General features: G+C 55.1%; 3 protein-coding genes and 1 long non-coding RNA gene across 4 annotated transcripts; 1 reads left to right on the forward strand and 3 right to left on the reverse strand.

Moving 5' to 3' along the window:
- Positions 1-5,424: 5,424 nt before the first annotated feature.
- On the reverse strand, positions 5,425-8,438 carry LOC145529526 (uncharacterized). Its single transcript, XM_081550104.1, has 3 exons — positions 7,037-8,438; positions 6,325-6,637; positions 5,425-6,074 (listed from the first exon to the last, which is right to left on the reverse strand). Exons 1-3 carry the CDS (start codon positions 7,271-7,273, stop codon positions 5,446-5,448), a joined length of 1,179 nt encoding a protein of 392 aa, XP_081406230.1. The 5' UTR covers positions 7,274-8,438; the 3' UTR covers positions 5,425-5,445.
- Positions 8,439-10,472: 2,034 nt separating this feature from the next.
- On the forward strand, positions 10,473-20,755 carry LOC145529714 (uncharacterized). The gene is made up of 2 exons (XR_014071304.1): positions 10,473-11,025; positions 18,555-20,755. It is a non-coding gene; the product is annotated as an uncharacterized LOC145529714 (long non-coding RNA).
- Positions 13,066-18,128, reverse strand: LOC145529540 (uncharacterized). Its single transcript, XM_081550120.1, has 3 exons — positions 14,681-18,128; positions 13,969-14,281; positions 13,066-13,718 (listed from the first exon to the last, which is right to left on the reverse strand). The coding sequence occupies exons 1-3, from the start codon at positions 14,915-14,917 to the stop codon at positions 13,090-13,092; spliced, it is 1,179 nt and encodes a 392-aa protein (XP_081406246.1). The 5' UTR covers positions 14,918-18,128; the 3' UTR covers positions 13,066-13,089.
- On the reverse strand, positions 20,621-22,462 carry LOC145529689 (uncharacterized). Its single transcript, XM_081550293.1, has 3 exons — positions 22,322-22,462; positions 21,610-21,922; positions 20,621-21,359 (listed from the first exon to the last, which is right to left on the reverse strand). Exons 1-3 carry the CDS (start codon positions 22,454-22,456, stop codon positions 20,731-20,733), a joined length of 1,077 nt encoding a protein of 358 aa, XP_081406419.1. The 5' UTR covers positions 22,457-22,462; the 3' UTR covers positions 20,621-20,730.
- Between the last annotated feature and the right edge of the window lie 809 nt (positions 22,463-23,271).

Here is a 23,271-nt window from a genome sequence, read left to right on the forward strand (position 1 = left end):
CTTCAGAAAGAAAGACTCCATCCAGGGCTGACACAGCACAGAATGGGGCAGAACGAGGCCTGGATGCGCCGTGGTACCCAGGAAAAGGCACTGCCCCTCCTGACTGTTTTGAGACCCCACATCCAAGTTGGAGGCCCGAAAGGAAGACTCGAAGGTCTCCCTCTCTTATAGAAAAGAGTAGCCAACTTTCTGGTCCTCTGTTTCCATTGAGATTCTGTTCAAGTGTCCCAGCTCAGCTTCTGCGGGTGGCTGAGCTTCTAATGGCTCCCTGCGTTCTTGTCTTTTCCTCTCCAAACCTTCCGTCCTTTTCCCCCTTCTGGGGTGGATGGGCGCTGTCATTGCTTCTACCTTCGAGACAGATTGATGAAAAGTCTGGACCATCGACTCCTTTCCTCTCTTTGGTTCCGTGTCTCTCTCTGGCTGTGTCCCTCCCTTTTCCTTTCTCGATTCAGTCTGTGTCTTCCTCTTTCTCTCTCGTGTGTGGATGGATGGATGCTAGGAATGCACATGTATATGATTAGATGAGGGTTATGTTTTAGGGATGGGTTAGAGGGAGAGAAAGGCTTTAGGTCGGAGTTGGTCATGGGGGAAGGGTCAAGGGTGGTGGTGGTGTTTCTTGGAATCTGAGTGCTGTGCATTCTTCGTCTCTTTCCATATGAACCCCTTCTCAGATACACCACTTGCAAGGAGTCTCTCATGTTCCGTTTCCTATCTTTTGCATCTGTGAATGCTTAGCTTCTCTGTTGTGAAGAGGTTCCATTGGATGGAAACCCATTGGTGTACTTCGTTTCCCTCTTTCCCTTACTTGAAGAGACGCATTTCTACCTCCGCCCAGCAAATGGCAAGGAGACTCTGATGTTAAGGAGCCTTTGACCTACGCTTCTTTCTAGCTATCTCATGACATCAGTCTTTAGGGTGAGGTTTTTCCCCGATATTGAGGTGGTGTGAGATCAAAACCAATAGCGTTCTTCAGATGTAGCTGTCTGGTTTTCCCATGGCCATTTATTGAAGAGGCTTTCTTGTTCCCATTTGGATATTCTCCCCTTCTGTGTCAGAGATGAGTTGACCATGGATGCCGGGGTTTGTTTCTGGACCCTCAACTTTATTCCATCGATCTGGATCTGTGTGTGTTGTTGTATTCCCAATAGCATACTGTCCTGCTGCTGCCGCTGCGGCTAAGTCACTTCAGTCGTGTCTGACTCTGCGCGACCCCATGGCCTGCAGCCTACCAGGCTCCTCCGTCCAGGGCATTTTCCAGGCAAGAGTACTGGCGTGGGTCGCCATCGCCTTCTCCGATACGCTCCTGAGGATCCTAGTTTGGTCGTCTAATTTCCTTTCACACAACCTTGGATGTCCGTATCGGGGCTTTTTCGTCGGATTGTATTGACAATTTAGGCTCTTTTCTGTTTCCGTAACCCCTTTTGCAATTCTTTGTTCGGTGCGACAATGCATTGGCATTTTGGGAGGAATAGCATCCAAGCTGTGGATTGCCTTGTGGGGCTGTGACATCATTTTCCCAATAGGAATTCTTTCAAGCCCTGAGCACAGCTTCTCTTTCCAGTGATTGGTGTGGGCTTGATCTTCCTTCTTCCATCTCTCGCCGTTTTGTGAGAACAGGTCCTTCCTTCCCTTCTGGGTTAGATGGACTCGTGGGTATCACTTCAGTGAATGGCATTGTCAGTGGGGGTGATAATTCCCTTCTCATTGGAAGACTTTGCTGTGAGTATTAGAAATGCAAGTGATTTCTCTTCCCCTTCCTCCCTGTCCATCTCTCAGAGCCACCGGGAAACAGAGGCCTCATCCAGGGTCACACAGGCCTGAGGGAGTGCAACTAGACTGTTGTTTCTTCAGGCCCTCCGTGCTGGACATCATCCGGGATACTCTGTGTGTGTCTTCCTCAGTCTGGTGTCCCTTCAGACCTTTCCCTAGTTTTCACAGGCTTGTTGTGTTGGTGTTCTTTGTCTGTTTGGAGACACATCCTTGAGAAGCTTTGTGTTTCCACTCATTCGTCTCGCGATGTATGACCTGTCTTTTGCTTTTGTAATGAGGTCTTTCCCACAGTAGATATCTTTGATTTTGCAAAGTCCACTGTATTCTCTGGGTTGTTTTGTGGACTGCCTTTTAGTTTTGTGTGTGAAGACTCAAAGCACGTGTCCGGTTTCTGCTCATTGTTCTTCTAGATTTGTGACAAGTTTTCATGGAAACTTTGTCTAGGGATAACTGGAAGTGAACTCGGTGTAAGGTGTCAAGTCTCCATCTCCATTCATGTCATGCCCTGCAGTTTCCAATTCCCTGTTCCTGAGTGGTTTTGGAGACCTTGTGGGAAGTTTGGTTGCATGGGAGTTTGCATTTCCACCTTGAGTAGATTCCCACTGTTCTGCCCTCAGGGACACTGTCAAGGGGGAGTGAGGAGCAGCCTGCACTTCCAGCAGTGACCACACGGTGGGGCGAGTGCTGCTCTCCCCTCTGGGAGCCCCAGGCCACAGGCATCCCAGTGAGGAGCCAGCTCTGTGCTCGGCTGAAAGGAGTTAGACTCTCAGGAGCCTCTGAGCCCTTGCCTTTGGATCACCCAGGGTGGGCATTTACTGTGACAGAAAAAAATTGCCCTGAATTCCATGGACGGAAGAGCCTGGCTGTGTAGAGTTCGTGAGTTGCCGTGAATCAGACACAACTGAGGACACAAAAACTCAATAGACTAAAACACTTTTGGGGGGTGGGGGGAGTGAAAGGGGGTGATGTGGGGTTTTTTTGTCGTATATAATAGCCAAGGGAAATCTAGTTTAAACCTAAATTCACATAGATGGGAAAGGTATAGCTCTCCGTCACCCTATTAAAAAAAAAAAAAAAAACTACTTAACTTTTCTGAAAGTTTATTTAGTAGCTTCCTTGAGCAGTTCATTGTGAAGCATTTTTTTTTTTTTCTGTGACATCGGCCTCATTAAAAAGTACGGTTTGCCTTTACTGGATAATTTTGTTCATTGGTTTGTTAGGGAATCTTGGTAATATTTGAGTTTCCTGGGGAGCATGGTCACATGACCTGGCCCTGGCCAATCGGTGCGTTCCACCTCCCTGGCCACTGTGATTGGCTCCGGACTGGGGCAGTGCCCAATCGGGGCCCAGGGCCGGGCCTCACGTTGGAAGCCAGGGGAAGACGAGCTCTCGTCCTGCTGGGGTAGGGGAAGGGGTGGGGCCGGGGGAGGTCAGGCTCCAGCAGTGGGAGGGGCTTGAGGTCCGCCTGCGGCAGTTGGTGACCTTCCTGCTCCCCTCAGGGCAGAGCCGCCGGCCTGAGAATGAGGGCGCTGCTGAGCCCAGGGGCTGGGATGGCCCGTTGCTGCTGTGGTCCCAGAGCTCCACCCGAGACCTGACGGAGGCCGTCTGCCCGTGAGTCCTCTCCCGCTTGTCTGTCAGCTTGTTTGAACCATGCTGGGTTTTCTGCCCAGCCGGCTAAGGGGAGTCCCTGGAAATGCAAGGGTGTGGGTTTTGGCAGACTTCAGGGAAGACATGCCAGATGAGCCTGGGAGACTCCAGCTTAATCTGGATTCAGGAGATATCTCTTCGGGCCAGCTAGTAATTGTAGGATAAGCCTAATGAGTCTTCACAGGATGAAGAGAGTAACGTGCCAAGGTAGCAATCGATGTCCTCATTCGAGAGGATGATGAAGCTGGTGCTCAGAGAAGGGGGGAACTTGGCCACAGCAAGGAGGTGTGCACCCAGACGGATCCCCCAGATCCGGCCATTTGAGCTCAGGGAGGCCACTGGTGTGGCTTGTCCCTGTGGCAGGGGCCGAGGCACGCAGCCCACCCTGATTCCTGCGGGGGCCTGACTTGGGAAGTGCCATCTGGTAGCTTTGAGACTCACCAAACCAAATTGCACTGGAGAGAGGAAGGACACCTTCCTTCATCCACCCCCCACCCCCGCCGGATTCCCACATACCCTGACCCCTTTCTCTGGATTTCGGAGCCCTTTCCAGAGTCCCGCTCATATGACCTCATTCGAAGTGCACTGTGGACGAGCTGCCATCTGCAGCTGCTACCACAGCAGCCAAGGGCTTTAGCTCCCGAGTACCTCCCTTCCTTTGGAACTTGGGGGCCCTCTACTCCCCACTTGCACACCACAGACCTTTGCTGAGGATTGTGGGGACCCTCACTCAGTTTGCAGCACGTTGTAGCCATCCCTGTCCTCTCAATACCTCCCTTGCAACTCAGCTTGTGAGCTCCTTTGGAGCAGCGTGGCCCACCTGGCTGCAACGGCAGAGACACAGCTGACAGTGAAACAACAGCTTCGATCTGACAGCCGGAAAGCTCTGTCAAAAGGGACCTCCCTCTTCACACCGTAGAGGCTGTAGGAGCCGCCAGGGTTTGGGAACCAGTGCTGGGGCCAAAATGACTCCACAGCTGTTTTCCTTCCTGGGGAGGGTTCTGGCTCGAGTGGGAATGGCTCAAGTCTCCTAAGGTTCTGAAAGCCCACTGTGTGCAGATTCACGGTACACAGAGAGGAGAAGGTGGAGTCCTGCCCTGGAGGTGGTCACAGCTCACGGATGAGCCAGGCAGGCAGGCAGGCAGGCAGGGCATGAGAACACCTGAGCTGCCTTCATGAGTGAGTGGTGTGGGGGCAGAGGAAGAGAAGCCGGTCTGCTCCCTCATGTGGTGCCCAGGGCAGGTTGTCCCCAGAGGAAACCCTTACGACGGTGAGGACTCTCACTGCTGTTTCCCAAGGGGTTCCGTCGGTGCGTGTCTTCCCCGGAGCGGTCAGGCCGTCTCTAAAGTACACTGGCCATGGGCATTGCCTCTCCTTGGAACTTCCCATGTGTTTCTCTTTTGTATGGAACAGTGATTTTTCTAGAGGGGTTCTGGGCCACAAGGTTGTTGGGTCATTTGCTAGCCTTCTGTCGTGAAGAACGCTTTCCTGGGCGTTGGGGTGGTTTGTTGTTCCAGCTCCCTTTCTTGGCTTCTTTTGGGAGCTGGTGCAACAAGAGGAGCTCAGCCTCTGCCTTCTGGCTGAGATGTCACCCTTCAAACAGCAATGCCTGCCTGGAGATAATGATGGCATTTGCCAAAAGGGCTTCGTTTGGCACATGATATCTTGAAAGGACGTACACCATCCTTTCAGCTATCAAAGGCTAGTTCAAATGACATAAAAATGAGAACTCTCCAATGGAGTCTTACAGTAGGTGGAGAGTCCGAAAAAAACTCCTTCAGTCATCTCACTGAGAGTCATTGATTGGGGACACCAAGAATATAGGAAGGAATGCAGAAAGAAAAGATGAAATTGTGGTCAGGATCGGGGGGAGGGATGAACAGGGCCTGCTTGCCTTGAACCCAGGCTTTGTTGGCGGGTGGGGCATAAAGATCGAACGGGTCTGAAACTACAGAGTGGTGATGGTAACACCGTATCACCAGAGTTACACAACAGTGTCCCAAATTGCAACAATGATGAAAAAGTTTACTAATCCCAACTTAACCAACAAAAATAGACGAAACCATACAAAAAGTAAAACATCACCAGAAAGGTGGAAACAAACCAAATGCAAAGCAGCTCAGGGGAAAGGAACTCCATGTCCCCTGGGGGCAGACCGAGTTGCCGGCGTCCACGGTGAGCAGACAGGGATGGAGGCTGCAGAGCCGACCGCTCCCCTGGACATGGTGTTTCCGGCAAGGGCTCTGGGTCTCTGTCCAGAGCGGGGGCTCGTTCTTCCTGCAGGGGCGGGTGAGTCATCGTCGGCGTCTGGGTGTTGCGCGGGAGCCAGGGCAGGCTCTCCCTGCCGAGGCGGTGACTCCTCCTCTGCCTCGGGTTCTCCTGCCAAAGCCCGAGCAGGTACAGGTGCACGTGGAGGTGGAGGTTCTGGCTGAGGGGGTGGGACATCAGTGCCTGGGGCTGGGGGTCCTGCAGGCACGGAAATCCGATCTGCCCGGTGTGCTGGCCAGTACCCAGCTGGCCTGGTGTCTCTGCGAGGGCAAGGCTCGGTTCTCCATCTGCCCTCGGTGGATCCCTGGGTCCTGCACCTGGAGCCACCACCTCTGTAGGCACAGGTCTGGGAAGTGGAGCCTGGTTCCAGTTGGAGGCCAGTGCTAGAGCTGGGGGAGAAGCAAAGTTTGCCCACAGACCAGCCTTGGCATGTGCGTATCCCGGGACAGAAAGCTTCCAAGAGATTCCGAAAGAATACCCAGGGTTGGATGTCTTTTGGGACTGAAGTGTGCAAGATGGGGGTGGGGGTGTGAGGCCAGCGCTTGCTGCAGGCCCAGCAGCATCTTTCGGGGACTCGTCCCTGTGTAGCTCAGCACCCCCTCCCCACACACTCCCGTGCACCAGCCCCAGCGTCCTTACCTCTGTGCTCTGGCGTGCTGGGCTCCAGGTCCTCCTGCTGCCTCAGAGGCCGGGGTTCTCGGGACTCTGGGTCGGAGCCGGGTGTGCTGAGCTCCGTGGCAGCCTCAGACTGGGCCGCCGGGTGTATCCTGGGCGGTGTCTCGGCAGCAGGCCTTCCCCGCCTCCGCTTCGCCCCCGGTGGGGCTGATGCCTCCGTGGGCACGCTCACCTGGAGCCTGCACTGGGCCTCACGGGCGGGGGGTTGGTGCTCCGACCCCTCCCTCCGGGAGGTGGACGGGGTGTCCCCGTCCTCGGCCTCATCACGTGGGAAGCTCTGCAACGACAGTGACCGTCAGCCAGCCGTGCTGGGAGTTTTCCGAGCTGGGCCTGGCCAGTGGAGCCGCTGCTTCTGCCTGCTCGAACTTCTCTTCCCAGAAGGGTCAGAGACGTGTGTCTGCTCAGATCCCCACCCGGGAGGAAAGAGACCCACCTGAGGGTGTGAGGTCAGCCTGGGCGGCCGGCCCTGCCCCCACTGTTCCCATCCCAGCCAGCCTGATCTCCCCTGGGGTGTGGACACAACTTGTCCGCAGGCTTCTGACCCCACATCCGCCTGGGCTTCCTTGAGGGAGACACACCCCGAGAAACCCGCATCCACACACACAGGCAAAGGACCCGGTGTTTCCGGGTGGCATGGGAGAGGTGGCCTGGCCCGGCCTGGGGCTCCCCGTGTTACCTTTCTGTTTCTCCGGGCAGAGGGCCAGAGGCCTCTCGGGGGTGCCCTGAGCCAACGTCGACAGGGTGCCCACGCACACTGCCTGTGAGCTCTCCTGAGGCCCCGGCCTCTGGGCAGGGGCAAACAGCAGAACATCCTGGCAGCAAGAGATCTGGCTGGGGGCTCCTCTCCGCTCTGGAGGCCTGGATACCCGGGTTGCGGGTTCTGTTGGGTTCTGTTGCCGGCAGGTGACATCATTTCCTGGGGTTCGTGCTGAGGTCCCTTCCCCAAAACTTCCCAAGGGAATCTCTGGGTTTCTGACTGCTCGACCACCCCCCTTAGGCCATGTGCAGGCACATTGACAGCCACACAGCCCAGCCCACAGCCCTGGGGAGGCCTGGGTGCAGCCAGGGCCTGAGCTCCTAGGACCCCGCTGCTCTCAGACCAGGCTCCTTCTTCTCATAAGTGGTGTGGCCCTGGACAAGCATATGCCCCTCAGGGTTTCCCCAGTCTCTCCATCTGCAGAGTGGGGGTCATTCTCCCATCTGTTTCCTAGGTCTGTCGGCCTACGAGCAGCTCCATGCCTCTCCACCTGGGGCCGATATCACGTGGAGCTTGTGCGCTGAGACTTCAGAAAGAAAGACTCCATCCAGGGCTGACACAGCACAGAATGGGGCAGAACGAGGCCTGGATGCGCCGTGGTACCCAGGAAAAGGCACTGCCCCTCCTGACTGTTTTGAGACCCCACATCCAAGTTGGAGGCCCGAAAGGAAGACTCGAAGGTCTCCCTCTCTTATAGAAAAGAGTAGCCAACTTTCTGGTCCTCTGTTTCCATTGAGATTCTGTTCAAGTGTCCCAGCTCGGCTTCTGCGGGTGGCTGAGCTTCTAATGGCTCCCTGCGTTCTTGTCTTTTCCTCTCCAAACCTTCCGTCCTTTTCCCCCTTCTGGGGTGGATGGGCGCTGTCATTGCTTCTACCTTCGAGACAGATTGATGAAAAGTCTGGACCATCGACTCCTTTCCTCTCTTTGGTTCCGTGTCTCTCTCTGGCTGTGTCCCTCTCTTTTCCTTTCTCGATTCAGTCTGTGTCTTCCTCTTTCTCTCTCGTGTGTGGATGGATGGATGCTAGGAATGCACATGTATATGATTAGATGAGGGTTATGTTTTAGGGATGGGTTAGAGGGAGAGAAAGGCTTTAGGTCGGAGTTGGTCATGGGGGAAGGGTCAAGGGTGGTGGTGGTGTTTCTTGGAATCTGAGTGCTGTGCATTCTTCGTCTCTTTCCATATGAACCCCTTCTCAGATACACCACTTGCAAGGAGTCTCTCATGTTCCGTTTCCTATCTTTTGCATCTGTGAATGCTTAGCTTCTCTGTTGTGAAGAGGTTCCATTGGATGGAAACCCATTGGTGTACTTCGTTTCCCTCTTTCCCTTACTTGAAGAGACGCATTTCTACCTCCGCCCAGCAAATGGCAAGGAGACTCTGATGTTAAGGAGCCTTTGACCTACGCTTCTTTCTAGCTATCTCATGACATCAGTCTTTAGGGTGAGGTTTTTCCCCGATATTGAGGTGGTGTGAGATCAAAACCAATAGCGTTCTTCAGATGTAGCTGTCTGGTTTTCCCATGGCCATTTATTGAAGAGGCTTTCTTGTTCCCATTTGGATATTCTCCCCTTCTGTGTCAGAGATGAGTTGACCATGGATGCCGGGGTTTGTTTCTGGACCCTCAACTTTATTCCATCGATCTGGATCTGTGTGTGTTGTTGTATTCCCAATAGCATACTGTCCTGCTGCTGCCGCTGCGGCTAAGTCACTTCAGTCGTGTCTGACTCTGCGCGACCCCATGGCCTGCAGCCTACCAGGCTCCTCCGTCCAGGGCATTTTCCAGGCAAGAGTACTGGCGTGGGTCGCCATCGCCTTCTCCGATACGCTCCTGAGGATCCTAGTTTGGTCGTCTAATTTCCTTTCACACAACCTTGGATGTCCGTATCGGGGCTTTTTCGTCGGATTGTATTGACAATTTAGGCTCTTTTCTGTTTCCGTAACCCCTTTTGCAATTCTTTGTTCGGTGCGACAATGCATTGGCATTTTGGGAGGAATAGCATCCAAGCTGTGGATTGCCTTGTGGGGCTGTGACATCATTTTCCCAATAGGAATTCTTTCAAGCCCTGAGCACAGCTTCTCTTTCCAGTGATTGGTGTGGGCTTGATCTTCCTTCTTCCATCTCTCGCCGTTTTGTGAGAACAGGTCCTTCCTTCCCTTCTGGGTTAGATGGACTCGTGGGTATCACTTCAGTGAATGGCATTGTCAGTGGGGGTGATAATTCCCTTCTCATTGGAAGACTTTGCTGTGAGTATTAGAAATGCAAGTGATTTCTCTTCCCCTTCCTCCCTGTCCATCTCTCAGAGCCACCGGGAAACAGAGGCCTCATCCAGGGTCACACAGGCCTGAGGGAGTGCAACTAGACTGTTGTTTCTTCAGGCCCTCCGTGCTGGACATCATCCGGGATACTCTGTGTGTGTCTTCCTCAGTCTGGTGTCCCTTCAGACCTTTCCCTAGTTTTCACAGGCTTGTTGTGTTGGTGTTCTTTGTCTGTTTGGAGACACATCCTTGAGAAGCTTTGTGTTTCCACTCATTCGTCTCGCGATGTATGACCTGTCTTTTGCTTTTGTAATGAGGTCTTTCCCACAGTAGATATCTTTGATTTTGCAAAGTCCACTGTATTCTCTGGGTTGTTTTGTGGACTGCCTTTTAGTTTTGTGTGTGAAGACTCAAAGCACGTGTCCGGTTTCTGCTCATTGTTCTTCTAGATTTGTGACAAGTTTTCATGGAAACTTTGTCTAGGGATAACTGGAAGTGAACTCGGTGTAAGGTGTCAAGTCTCCATCTCCATTCATGTCATGCCCTGCAGTTTCCAATTCCCTGTTCCTGAGTGGTTTTGGAGACCTTGTGGGAAGTTTGGTTGCATGGGAGTTTGCATTTCCACCTTGAGTAGATTCCCACTGTTCTGCCCTCAGGGACACTGTCAAGGGGGAGTGAGGAGCAGCCTGCACTTCCAGCAGTGACCACACGGTGGGGCGAGTGCTGCTCTCCCCTCTGGGAGCCCCAGGCCACAGGCATCCCAGTGAGGAGCCAGCTCTGTGCTCGGCTGAAAGGAGTTAGACTCTCAGGAGCCTCTGAGCCCTTGCCTTTGGATCACCCAGGGTGGGCATTTACTGTGACAGAAAAAAATTGCCCTGAATTCCATGGACGGAAGAGCCTGGCTGTGTAGAGTTCGTGAGTTGCCGTGAATCAGACACAACTGAGGACACAAAAACTCAATAGACTAAAACACTTTTGGGGGGTGGGGGGAGTGAAAGGGGGTGATGTGGGGTTTTTTTGTGGTATATAATAGCCAAGGGAAATCTAGTTTAAACCTAAATTCACATAGATGGGAAAGGTATAGCTCTCCGTCACCCTATTAAAAAAAAAAAAAAACTACTTAACTTTTCTGAAAGTTTATTTAGTAGCTTCCTTGAGCAGTTCATTGTGAAGCATTTTTTTTTTTTTTTTCTGTGACATCGGCCTCATTAAAAAGTACGGTTTGCCTTTACTGGATAATTTTGTTCATTGGTTTGTTAGGGAATCTTGGTAATATTTGAGTTTCCTGGGGAGCATGGTCACATGACCTGGCCCTGGCCAATCGGTGCGTTCCACCTCCCTGGCCACTGTGATTGGCTCCGGACTGGGGCAGTGCCCAATCGGGGCCCAGGGCCGGGCCTCACGTTGGAAGCCAGGGGAAGACGAGCTCTCGTCCTGCTGGGGTAGGGGAAGGGGTGGGGCCGGGGGAGGTCAGGCTCCAGCAGTGGGAGGGGCTTGAGGTCCGCCTGCGGCAGTTGGTGACCTTCCTGCTCCCCTCAGGGCAGAGCCGCCGGCCTGAGAATGAGGGCGCTGCTGAGCCCAGGGGCTGGGATGGCCCGTTGCTGCTGTGGTCCCAGAGCTCCACCCGAGACCTGACGGAGGCCGTCTGCCCGTGAGTCCTCTCCCGCTTGTCTGTCAGCTTGTTTGAACCATGCTGGGTTTTCTGCCCAGCCGGCTAAGGGGAGTCCCTGGAAATGCAAGGGTGTGGGTTTTGGCAGACTTCAGGGAAGACATGCCAGATGAGCCTGGGAGACTCCAGCTTAATCTGGATTCAGGAGATATCTCTTCGGGCCAGCTAGTAATTGTAGGATAAGCCTAATGAGTCTTCACAGGATGAAGAGAGTAACGTGCCAAGGTAGCAATCGATGTCCTCATTCGAGAGGATGATGAAGCTGGTGCTCAGAGAAGGGGGGAACTTGGCCACAGCAAGGAGGTGTGCACCCAGACGGATCCCCCAGATCCGGCCATTTGAGCTCAGGGAGGCCACTGGTGTGGCTTGTCCCTGTGGCAGGGGCCGAGGCACGCAGCCCACCCTGATTCCTGCGGGGGCCTGACTTGGGAAGTGCCATCTGGTAGCTTTGAGACTCACCAAACCAAATTGCACTGGAGAGAGGAAGGACACCTTCCTTCATCCACCCCCCACCCCCGCCGGATTCCCACATACCCTGACCCCTTTCTCTGGATTTCGGAGCCCTTTCCAGAGTCCCGCTCATATGACCTCATTCGAAGTGCACTGTGGACGAGCTGCCATCTGCAGCTGCTACCACAGCAGCCAAGGGCTTTAGCTCCCGAGTACCTCCCTTCCTTTGGAACTTGGGGGCCCTCTACTCCCCACTTGCACACCACAGACCTTTGCTGAGGATTGTGGGGACCCTCACTCAGTTTGCAGCACGTTGTAGCCATCCCTGTCCTCTCAATACCTCCCTTGCAACTCAGCTTGTGAGCTCCTTTGGAGCAGCGTGGCCCACCTGGCTGCAACGGCAGAGACACAGCTGACAGTGAAACAACAGCTTCGATCTGACAGCCGGAAAGCTCTGTCAAAAGGGACCTCCCTCTTCACACCGTAGAGGCTGTAGGAGCCGCCAGGGTTTGGGAACCAGTGCTGGGGCCAAAATGACTCCACAGCTGTTTTCCTTCCTGGGGAGGGTTCTGGCTCGAGTGGGAATGGCTCAAGTCTCCTAAGGTTCTGAAAGCCCACTGTGTGCAGATTCACGGTACACAGAGAGGAGAAGGTGGAGTCCTGCCCTGGAGGTGGTCACAGCTCACGGATGAGCCAGGCAGGCAGGCAGGCAGGCAGGGCATGAGAACACCTGAGCTGCCTTCATGAGTGAGTGGTGTGGGGGCAGAGGAAGAGAAGCCGGTCTGCTCCCTCATGTGGTGCCCAGGGCAGGTTGTCCCCAGAGGAAACCCTTACGACGGTGAGGACTCTCACTGCTGTTTCCCAAGGGGTTCCGTCGGTGCGTGTCTTCCCCGGAGCGGTCAGGCCGTCTCTAAAGTACACTGGCCATGGGCATTGCCTCTCCTTGGAACTTCCCATGTGTTTCTCTTTTGTATGGAACAGTGATTTTTCTAGAGGGGTTCTGGGCCACAAGGTTGTTGGGTCATTTGCTAGCCTTCTGTCGTGAAGAACGCTTTCCTGGGCGTTGGGGTGGTTTGTTGTTCCAGCTCCCTTTCTTGGCTTCTTTTGGGAGCTGGTGCAACAAGAGGAGCTCAGCCTCTGCCTTCTGGCTGAGATGTCACCCTTCAAACAGCAATGCCTGCCTGGAGATAATGATGGCATTTGCCAAAAGGGCTTCGTTTGGCACATGATATCTTGAAAGGACGTACACCGTCCTTTCAGCTATCAAAGGCTAGTTCAAATGACATAAAAATGAGAACTCTCCAATGGAGTCTTACAGTAGGTGGAGAGTCCGAAAAAAACTCCTTCAGTCATCTCACTGAGAGTCATTGATTGGGGACACCAAGAATATAGGAAGGAATGCAGAAAGAAAAGATGAAATTGTGGTCAGGATCGGGGGGAGGGATGAACAGGGCCTGCTTGCCTTGAACCCAGGCTTTGTTGGCGGGTGGGGCATAAAGATCGAACGGGTCTGAAACTACAGAGTGGTGATGGTAACACCGTATCACCAGAGTTACACAACAGTGTCCCAAATTGCAACAATGATGAAAAAGTTTACTAATCCCAACTTAACCAACAAAAATAGACGAAACCATACAAAAAGTAAAACATCACCAGAAAGGTGGAAACAAACCAAATGCAAAGCAGCTCAGGGGAAAGGAACTCCATGTCCCCTGGGGGCAGACCGAGTTGCCGGCGTCCACGGTGAGCAGACAGGGATGGAGGCTGCAGAGCCGACCGCTCCCCTGGACATGGTGTTTCCGGCAAGGGCTCTGGGTCTCTGTCCAGAGCGGGGGCTCGTTCTTCCTGCAGGGGCGGGTGAGTCATCGTCGGCGTCTGGGTGTTGCGCGGGAGCCAGGGCAGGCTCTCCCTGCCGAGGCGGTGACTCCTCCTCTGCCTCGGGTTCTCCTGCCAAAGCCCGAGCAGGTACAGGTGCACGTGGAGGTGGAGGTTCTGGCTGAGGGGGTGGGACATCAGTGCCTGGGGCTGGGGGTCCTGCAGGCACGGAAATCCGATCTGCCCGGTGTGCTGGCCAGTACCCAGCTGGCCTGGTGTCTCTGCGAGGGCAAGGCTCGGTTCTCCATCTGCCCTCGGTGGATCCCTGGGTCCTGCACCTGGAGCCACCACCTCTGTAGGCACAGGTCTGGGAAGTGGAGCCTGGTTCCAGTTGGAGGCCAGTGCTAGAGCTGGGGGAGAAGCAAAGTTTGCCCACAGACCAGCCTTGGCATGTGCGTATCCCGGGACAGAAAGCTTCCAAGAGATTCCGAAAGAATACCCAGGGTTGGATGTCTTTTGGGACTGAAGTGTGCAAGATGGGGGTGGGGGTGTGAGGCCAGCGCTTGCTGCAGGCCCAGCAGCATCTTTCGGGGACTCGTCCCTGTGTAGCTCAGCACCCCCTCCCCACACACTCCCGTGCACCAGCCCCAGCGTCCTTACCTCTGTGCTCTGGCGTGCTGGGCTCCAGGTCCTCCTGCTGCCTCAGAGGCCGGGGTTCTCGGGACTCTGGGTCGGAGCCGGGTGTGCTGAGCTCCGTGGCAGCCTCAGACTGGGCCGCCGGGTGTATCCTGGGCGGTGTCTCGGCAGCAGGCCTTCCCCGCCTCCGCTTCGCCCCCGGTGGGGCTGATGCCTCCGTGGGCACGCTCACCTGGAGCCTGCACTGGGCCTCACGGGCGGGGGGTTGGTGCTCCGACCCCTCCCTCCGGGAGGTGGACGGGGTGTCCCCGTCCTCGGCCTCATCACGTGGGAAGCTCTGCAACGACAGTGACCGTCAGCCAGCCGTGCTGGGAGTTTTCCGAGCTGGGCCTGGCCAGTGGAGCCGCTGCTTCTGCCTGCTCGAACTTCTCTTCCCAGAAGGGTCAGAGACGTGTGTCTGCTCAGATCCCCACCCGGGAGGAAAGAGACCCACCTGAGGGTGTGAGGTCAGCCTGGGCGGCCGGCCCTGCCCGCACTGTTCCCATCCCAGCCAGCCTGATCTCCCCTGGGGTGTGGACACAACTTGTCCGCAGGCTTCTGACCCCACATCCGCCTGGACTTCCTTGAGGGAGACACACCCCGAGAAACCCGCATCCACACACACAGGCAAAGGACCCGGTGTTTCCGGGTGGCATGGGAGAGGTGGCCTGGCCCGGCCTGGGGCTCCCCGTGTTACCTTTCTGTTTCTCCGGGCAGAGGGCCAGAGGCCTCTCGGGGGTGCCCTGAGCCAACGTCGACAGGGTGCCCACGCACACTGCCTGTGAGCTCTCCTGAGGCCCCGGCCTCTGGGCAGGGGCAAACAGCAGAACATCCTGGCAGCAAGAGATCTGGCTGGGGGCTCCTCTCCGCTCTGGAGGCCTGGATACCCGGGTTGCGGGTTCTGTTGGGTTCTGTTGCCGGCAGGTGACATCATTTCCTGGGGTTCGTGCTGAGGTCCCTTCCCCAAAACTTCCCAAGGGAATCTCTGGGTTTCTGACTGCTCGACCACCCCCCTTAGGCCATGTGCAGGCACATTGACAGCCACACAGCCCAGCCCACAGCCCTGGGGAGGCCTGGGTGCAGCCAGGGCCTGAGCTCCGAGGACCCCGCTGCTCTCAGACCAGGCTCCTTCTTCTCATAAGTGGTGTGGCCCTGGACAAGCATATGCCCCTCAGGGTTTCCCCAGTCTCTCCATCTGCAGAGTGGGGGTCATTCTCCCATCTGTTTCCTAGGTCTGTCGGCCTACGAGCAGCTCCATGCCTCTCCACCTGGGGCCGATATCACGTGGAGCTTGTGCGCTGAGACTTCAGAAAGAAAGACTCCATCCAGGGCTGACACAGCACAGAATGGGGCAGAACGAGGCCTGGATGCGCCGTGGTACCCAGGAAAAGGCACTGCCCCTCCTGACTGTTTTGAGACCCCACATCCAAGTTGGAGGCCCGAAAGGAAGACTCGAAGGTCTCCCTCTCTTATAGAAAAGAGTAGCCAACTTTCTGGTCCTCTGTTTCCATTGAGATTCTGTTCAAGTGTCCCAGCTCGGCTTCTGCGGGTGGCTGAGCTTCTAATGGCTCCCTGCGTTCTTGTCTTTTCCTCTCCAAACCTTCCGTCCTTTTCCCCCTTCTGGGGTGGATGGGCGCTGTCATTGCTTCTACCTTCGAGACAGATTGATGAAAAGTCTGGACCATCGACTCCTTTCCTCTCTTTGGTTCCGTGTCTCTCTCTGGCTGTGTCCCTCTCTTTTCCTTTCTCGATTCAGTCTGTGTCTTCCTCTTTCTCTCTCGTGTGTGGATGGATGGATGCTAGGAATGCACATGTATATGATTAGATGAGGGTTATGTTTTAGGGATGGGTTAGAGGGAGAGAAAGGCTTTAGGTCGGAGTTGGTCATGGGGGAAGGGTCAAGGGTGGTGGTGGTGTTTCTTGGAATCTGAGTGCTGTGCATTCTTCGTCTCTTTCCATATGAACCCCTTCTCAGATACACCACTTGCAAGGAGTCTCTCATGTTCCGTTTCCTATCTTTTGCATCTGTGAATGCTTAGCTTCTCTGTTGTGAAGAGGTTCCATTGGATGGAAACCCATTGGTGTACTTCGTTTCCCTCTTTCCCTTACTTGAAGAGACGCATTTCTACCTCCGCCCAGCAAATGGCAAGGAGACTCTGATGTTAAGGAGCCTTTGACCTACGCTTCTTTCTAGCTATCTCATGACATCAGTCTTTAGGGTGAGGTTTTTCCCCGATATTGAGGTGGTGTGAGATCAAAACCAATAGCGTTCTTCAGATGTAGCTGTCTGGTTTTCCCATGGCCATTTATTGAAGAGGCTTTCTTGTTCCCATTTGGATATTCTCCCCTTCTGTGTCAGAGATGAGTTGACCATGGATGCCGGGGTTTGTTTCTGGACCCTCAACTTTATTCCATCGATCTGGATCTGTGTGTGTTGTTGTATTCCCAATAGCATACTGTCCTGCTGCTGCCGCTGCGGCTAAGTCACTTCAGTCGTGTCTGACTCTGCGCGACCCCATGGCCTGCAGCCTACCAGGCTCCTCCGTCCAGGGCATTTTCCAGGCAAGAGTACTGGCGTGGGTCGCCATCGCCTTCTCCGATACGCTCCTGAGGATCCTAGTTTGGTCGTCTAATTTCCTTTCACACAACCTTGGATGTCCGTATCGGGGCTTTTTCGTCGGATTGTATTGACAATTTAGGCTCTTTTCTGTTTCCGTAACCCCTTTTGCAGTTCTTTGTTCGGTGCGACAATGCATTGGCATTTTGGGAGGAATAGCATCCAAGCTGTGGATTGCCTTGTGGGGCTGTGACATCATTTTCCCAATAGGAATTCTTTCAAGCCCTGAGCACAGCTTCTCTTTCCAGTGATTGGTGTGGGCTTGATCTTCCTTCTTCCATCTCTCGCCGTTTTGTGAGAACAGGTCCTTCCTTCCCTTCTGGGTTAGATGGACTCGTGGGTATCACTTCAGTGCATGGCATTGTCAGTGGGGGTGATAATTCCCTTCTCATTGGAAGACTTTGCTGTGAGTATTAGAAATGCAAGTGATTTCTCTTCCCCTTCCTCCCTGTCCATCTCTCAGAGCCACCGGGAAACAGAGGCCTCATCCAGGGTCACACAGGCCTGAGGGAGTGCAACTAGACTGTTGTTTCTTCAGGCCCTCCGTGCTGGACATCATCCGGGATACTCTGTGTGTGTCTTCCTCAGTCTGGTGTCCCTTCAGACCTTTCCCTAGTTTTCACAGGCTTGTTGTGTTGGTGTTCTTTGTCTGTTTGGAGACACATCCTTGAGAAGCTTTGTGTTTCCACTCATTCGTCTCGCGATGTATGACCTGTCTTTTGCTTTTGTAATGAGGTCTTTCCCACAGTAGATATCTTTGATTTTGCAAAGTCCACTGTATTCTCTGGGTTGTTTTGTGGACTGCCTTTTAGTTTTGTGTGTGAAGACTCAAAGCACGTGTCCGGTTTCTGCTCATTGTTCTTCTAGATTTGTGACAAGTTTTCATGGAAACTTTGTCTAGGGATAACTGGAAGTGAACTCGGTGTAAGGTGTCAAGTCTCCATCTCCATTCATGTCATGCCCTGCAGTTTCCAATTCCCTGTTCCTGAGTGGTTTTGGAGACCTTGTGGGAAGTTTGGTTGCATGGGAGTTTGCATTTCCACCTTGAGTAGATTCCCACTGTTCTGCCCTCAGGGACACTGTCAAGGGGGAGTGAGGAGCAGCCTGCACTTCCAGCAGTGACCACACGGTGGGGCGAGTGCTGCTCTCCCCTCTGGGAGCCCCAGGCCACAGGCATCCCAGTGAGGAGCCAGCTCTGTGCTCGGCTGAAAGGAGTTAGACTCTCAGGAGCCTCTGAGCCCTTGCCTTTGGATCACCCAGGGTGGGCATTTACTGTGACAGAAAAAAATTGCCCTGAATTCCATGGACGGAAGAGCCTGGCTGTGTAGAGTTCGTGAGTTGCCGTGAATCAGACACAACTGAGGACACAAAAACTCAATAGACTAAAACACTTTTGGGGGGTGGGGGGAGTGAAAGGGGGTGATGTGGGGTTTTTTTGTCGTATATAATAGCCAAGGGAAATCTAGTTTAAACCTAAATTCACATAGATGGGAAAGGTATAGCTCTCCGTCACCCTATTTAAAAAAAAAAAAAACTACTTAACTTTTCTGAAAGTTTATTTAGTAGCTTCCTTGAGCAGTTCATTGTGAAGCATTTTTTTTTTTTTCTGTGACATCGGCCTCATTAAAAAGTACGGTTTGCCTTTACTGGATAATTTTGTTCATTGGTTTGTTAGGGAATCTTGGTAATATTTGAGTTTCCTGGGGAGCATGGTCACATGACCTGGCCCTGGCCAATCGGTGCGTTCCACCTCCCTGGCCACTGTGATTGGCTCCGGACTGGGGCAGTGCCCAATCGGGGCCCAGGGCCGGGCCTCACGTTGGAAGCCAGGGGAAGACGAGCTCTCGTCCTGCTGGGGTAGGGGAAGGGGTGGGGCCGGGGGAGGTCAGGCTCCAGCAGTGGGAGGGGCTTGAGGTCCGCCTGCGGCAGTTGGTGACCTTCCTGCTCCCCTCAGGGCAGAGCCGCCGGCCTGAGAATGAGGGCGCTGCTGAGCCCAGGGGCTGGGATGGCCCGTTGCTGCTGTGGTCCCAGAGCTCCACCCGAGACCTGACGGAGGCCGTCTGCCCGTGAGTCCTCTCCCGCTTGTCTGTCAGCTTGTTTGAACCATGCTGGGTTTTCTGCCCAGCCGGCTAAGGGGAGTCCCTGGAAATGCAAGGGTGTGGGTTTTGGCAGACTTCAGGGAAGACATGCCAGATGAGCCTGGGAGACTCCAGCTTAATCTGGATTCAGGAGATATCTCTTCGGGCCAGCTAGTAATTGTAGGATAAGCCTAATGAGTCTTCACAGGATGAAGAGAGTAACGTGCCAAGGTAGCAATCGATGTCCTCATTCGAGAGGATGATGAAGCTGGTGCTCAGAGAAGGGGGGAACTTGGCCACAGCAAGGAGGTGTGCACCCAGACGGAACCCCCAGATCCGGCCATTTGAGCTCAGGGAGGCCACTGGTGTGGCTTGTCCCTGTGGCAGGGGCCGAGGCACGCAGCCCACCCTGATTCCTGCGGGGGCCTGACTTGGGAAGTGCCATCTGGTAGCTTTGAGACTCACCAAACCAAATTGCACTGGAGAGAGGAAGGACACCTTCCTTCATCCACCCCCCACCCCCGCCGGATTCCCACATACCCTGACCCCTTTCTCTGGATTTCGGAGCCCTTTCCAGAGTCCCGCTCATATGACCTCATTCGAAGTGCACTGTGGACGAGCTGCCATCTGCAGCTGCTACCACAGCAGCCAAGGGCTTTATCTCCCGAGTACCTCCCTTCCTTTGGAACTTGGGGGCCCTCTACTCCCCACTTGCACACCACAGACCTTTGCTGAGGATTGTGGGGACCCTCACTCAGTTTGCAGCACGTTGTAGCCATCCCTGTCCTCTCAATACCTCCCTTGCAACTCAGCTTGTGAGCTCCTTTGGAGCAGCGTGGCCCACCTGGCTGCAACGGCAGAGACACAGCTGACAGTGAAACAACAGCTTCGATCTGACAGCCGGAAAGCTCTGTCAAAAGGGACCTCCCTCTTCACACCGTAGAGGCTGTAGGAGCCGCCAGGGTTTGGGAACCAGTGCTGGGGCCAAAATGACTCCACAGCTGTTTTCCTTCCTGGGGAGGGTTCTGGCTCGAGTGGGAATGGCTCAAGTCTCCTAAGGTTCTGAAAGCCCACTGTGTGCAGATTCACGGTACACAGAGAGGAGAAGGTGGAGTCCTGCCCTGGAGGTGGTCACAGCTCACGGATGAGCCAGGCAGGCAGGCAGGCAGGCAGGGCATGAGAACACCTGAGCTGCCTTCATGAGTGAGTGGTGTGGGGGCAGAGGAAGAGAAGCCGGTCTGCTCCCTCATGTGGTGCCCAGGGCAGGTTGTCCCCAGAGGAAACCCTTACGACGGTGAGGACTCTCACTGCTGTTTCCCAAGGGGTTCCGTCGGTGCGTGTCTTCCCCGGAGCGGTCAGGCCGTCTCTAAAGTACACTGGCCATGGGCATTGCCTCTCCTTGGAACTTCCCATGTGTTTCTCTTTTGTATGGAACAGTGATTTTTCTAGAGGGGTTCTGGGCCACAAGGTTGTTGGGTCATTTGCTAGCCTTCTGTCGTGAAGAACGCTTTCCTGGGCGTTGGGGTGGTTTGTTGTTCCAGCTCCCTTTCTTGGCTTCTTTTGGGAGCTGGTGCAACAAGAGGAGCTCAGCCTCTGCCTTCTGGCTGAGATGTCACCCTTCAAACAGCAATGCCTGCCTGGAGATAATGATGGCATTTGCCAAAAGGGCTTCGTTTGGCACATGATATCATGAAAGGACGTACACCGTCCTTTCAGCTATCAAAGGCTAGTTCAAATGACATAAAAATGAGAACTCTCCAATGGAGTCCTACAGTAGGTGGAGAGTCCGAAAAAAACTCCTTCAGTCATCTCACTGAGAGTCATTGATTGGGGACACCAAGAATATAGGAAGGAATGCAGAAAGAAAAGATGAAATTGTGGTCAGGATCGGGGGGAGGGATGAACAGGGCCTGCTTGCCTTGAACCCAGGCTTTGTTGGCGGGTGGGGCATAAAGATCGAACGGGTCTGAAACTACAGAGTGGTGATGGTAACACAGTATCACCAGAGTTACACAACAGTGTCCCAAATTGCAACAATGATGAAAAAGTTTACTAATCCCAACTTAACCAACAAAAATAGACGAAACCATACAAAAAGTAAAACATCACCAGAAAGGTGGAAACAAACCAAATGCAAAGCAGCTCAGGGGAAAGGAACTCCATGTCCCCTGGGGGCAGACCGAGTTGCCGGCGTCCACGGTGAGCAGACAGGGATGGAGGCTGCAGAGCCGACCGCTCCCCTGGACATGGTGTTTCCGGCAAGGGCTCTGGGTCTCTGTCCAGAGCGGGGGCTCGTTCTTCCTGCAGGGGCGGGTGAGTCATCGTCGGCGTCTGGGTGTTGCGCGGGAGCCAGGGCAGGCTCTCCCTGCCGAGGCGGTGACTCCTCCTCTGCCTCGGGTTCTCCTGCCAAAGCCCGAGCAGGTACAGGTGCACGTGGAGGTGGAGGTTCTGGCTGAGGGGGTGGGACATCAGTGCCTGGGGCTGGGGGTCCTGCAGGCACGGAAATCCGATCTGCCCGGTGTGCTGGCCAGTACCCAGCTGGCCTGGTGTCTCTGCGAGGGCAAGGCTCGGTTCTCCATCTGCCCTCGGTGGATCCCTGGGTCCTGCACCTGGAGCCACCACCTCTGTAGGCACAGGTCTGGGAAGTGGAGCCTGGTTCCAGTTGGAGGCCAGTGCTAGAGCTGGGGGAGAAGCAAAGTTTGCCCACAGACCAGCCTTGGCATGTGCGTATCCCGGGACAGAAAGCTTCCAAGAGATTCCGAAAGAATACCCAGGGTTGGATGTCTTTTGGGACTGAAGTGTGCAAGATGGGGGTGGGGGTGTGAGGCCAGCGCTTGCTGCAGGCCCAGCAGCATCTTTCGGGGACTCGTCCCTGTGTAGCTCAGCACCCCCTCCCCACACACTCCCGTGCACCAGCCCCAGCGTCCTTACCTCTGTGCTCTGGCGTGCTGGGCTCCAGGTCCTCCTGCTGCCTCAGAGGCCGGGGTTCTCGGGACTCTGGGTCGGAGCCGGGTGTGCTGAGCTCCGTGGCAGCCTCAGACTGGGCCGCCGGGTGTATCCTGGGCGGTGTCTCGGCAGCAGGCCTTCCCCGCCTCCGCTTCGCCCCCGGTGGGGCTGATGCCTCCGTGGGCACGCTCACCTGGAGCCTGCACTGGGCCTCACGGGCGGGGGGTTGGTGCTCCCACCCCTCCCTCCGGGAGGTGGACGGGGTGTCCCCGTCCTCGGCCTCATCACGTGGGAAGCTCTGCAATGACAGTGACCGTCAGCCAGCCGTGCTGGGAGTTTTCCGAGCTGGGCCTGGCCAGTGGAGCCGCTGCTTCTGCCTGCTCTAACTTCTCTTCCCAGAAGGGTCAGAGACGTGTGTCTGCTCAGATCCCCACCCGGGAGGAAAGAGACCCACCTGAGGGTGTGAGGTCAGCCTGGGCGGCCGGCCCTGCCCGCACTGTTCCCATCCCAGCCAGCCTGATCTCCCCTGGGGTGTGGACACAACTTGTCCGCAGGCTTCTGACCCCACATCCGCCTGGACTTCCTTGAGGGAGACACACCCCGAGAAACCCGCATCCACACACACAGGCAAAGGACCCGGTGTTTCCGGGTGGCATGGGAGAGGTGGCCTGGCCCGGCCTGGGGCTCCCCGTGTTACCTTTCTGTTTCTCCGGGCAGAGGGCCAGAGGCCTCTCGGGGGTGCCCTGAGCCAACGTCGACAGGGTGCCCACGCACACTGCCTGTGAGCTCTCCTGAGGCCCCGGCCTCTGGGCAGGGGCAAACAGCAGAACATCCTGGCAGCAAGAGATCTGGCTGGGGGCTCCTCTCCGCTCTGGAGGCCTGGATACCCGGGTTGCAGGTTCTGTTGGGTTCTGTTGCCGGCAGGTGACATCATTTCCTGGGGTTCGTGCTGAGGTCCCTTCCCCAAAACTTCCCAAGGGAATCTCTGGGTTTCTGACTACTCGACCACCCCCCTTAGGCCATGTGCAGGCACATTGACAGCCACACAGCCCAGCCCACAGCCCTGGGGAGGCCTGGGTGCAGCCAGGGCCTGAGCTCCGAGGACCCCGCTGCTCTCAGACCAGCCTCCTTCTTCTCATAAGTGGTGTGGCCCTGGACAAGCATATGCCCCTCAGGGTTTCCCCAGTCTCTCCATCTGCAGAGTGGGGGTCATTCTCCCATCTGTTTCCTAGGTCTGTCGGCCTACGAGCAGCTCCATGCCTCTCCACCTGGGGCCGATATCACGTGGAGCTTGTGCGCTGAGACTTCAGAAAGAAAGACTCCATCCAGGGCTGACACAGCACAGAATGGGGCAGAACGAGGCCTGGATGCGCCGTGGTACCCAGGAAAAGGCACTGCCCCTCCTGACTGTTTTGAGACCCCACATCCAAGTTGGAGGCCCGAAAGGAAGACTCGAAGGTCTCCCTCTCTTATAGAAAAGAGTAGCCAACTTTCTGGTCCTCTGTTTCCATTGAGATTCTGTTCAAGTGTCCCAGCTCGGCTTCTGCGGGTGGCTGAGCTTCTAATGGCTCCCTGCGTTCTTGTCTTTTCCTCTCCAAACCTTCCGTCCTTTTCCCCCTTCTGGGGTGGATGGGCGCTGTCATTGCT

This window comes from Giraffa tippelskirchi, chromosome 12, assembly GCF_054371585.1.
Source record: "Giraffa tippelskirchi isolate mGirTip1 chromosome 12, T2T-mGirTip1v1.2.pri, whole genome shotgun sequence".
Classification (NCBI taxonomy): Eukaryota; Metazoa; Chordata; class Mammalia; order Artiodactyla; family Giraffidae; genus Giraffa; species Giraffa tippelskirchi.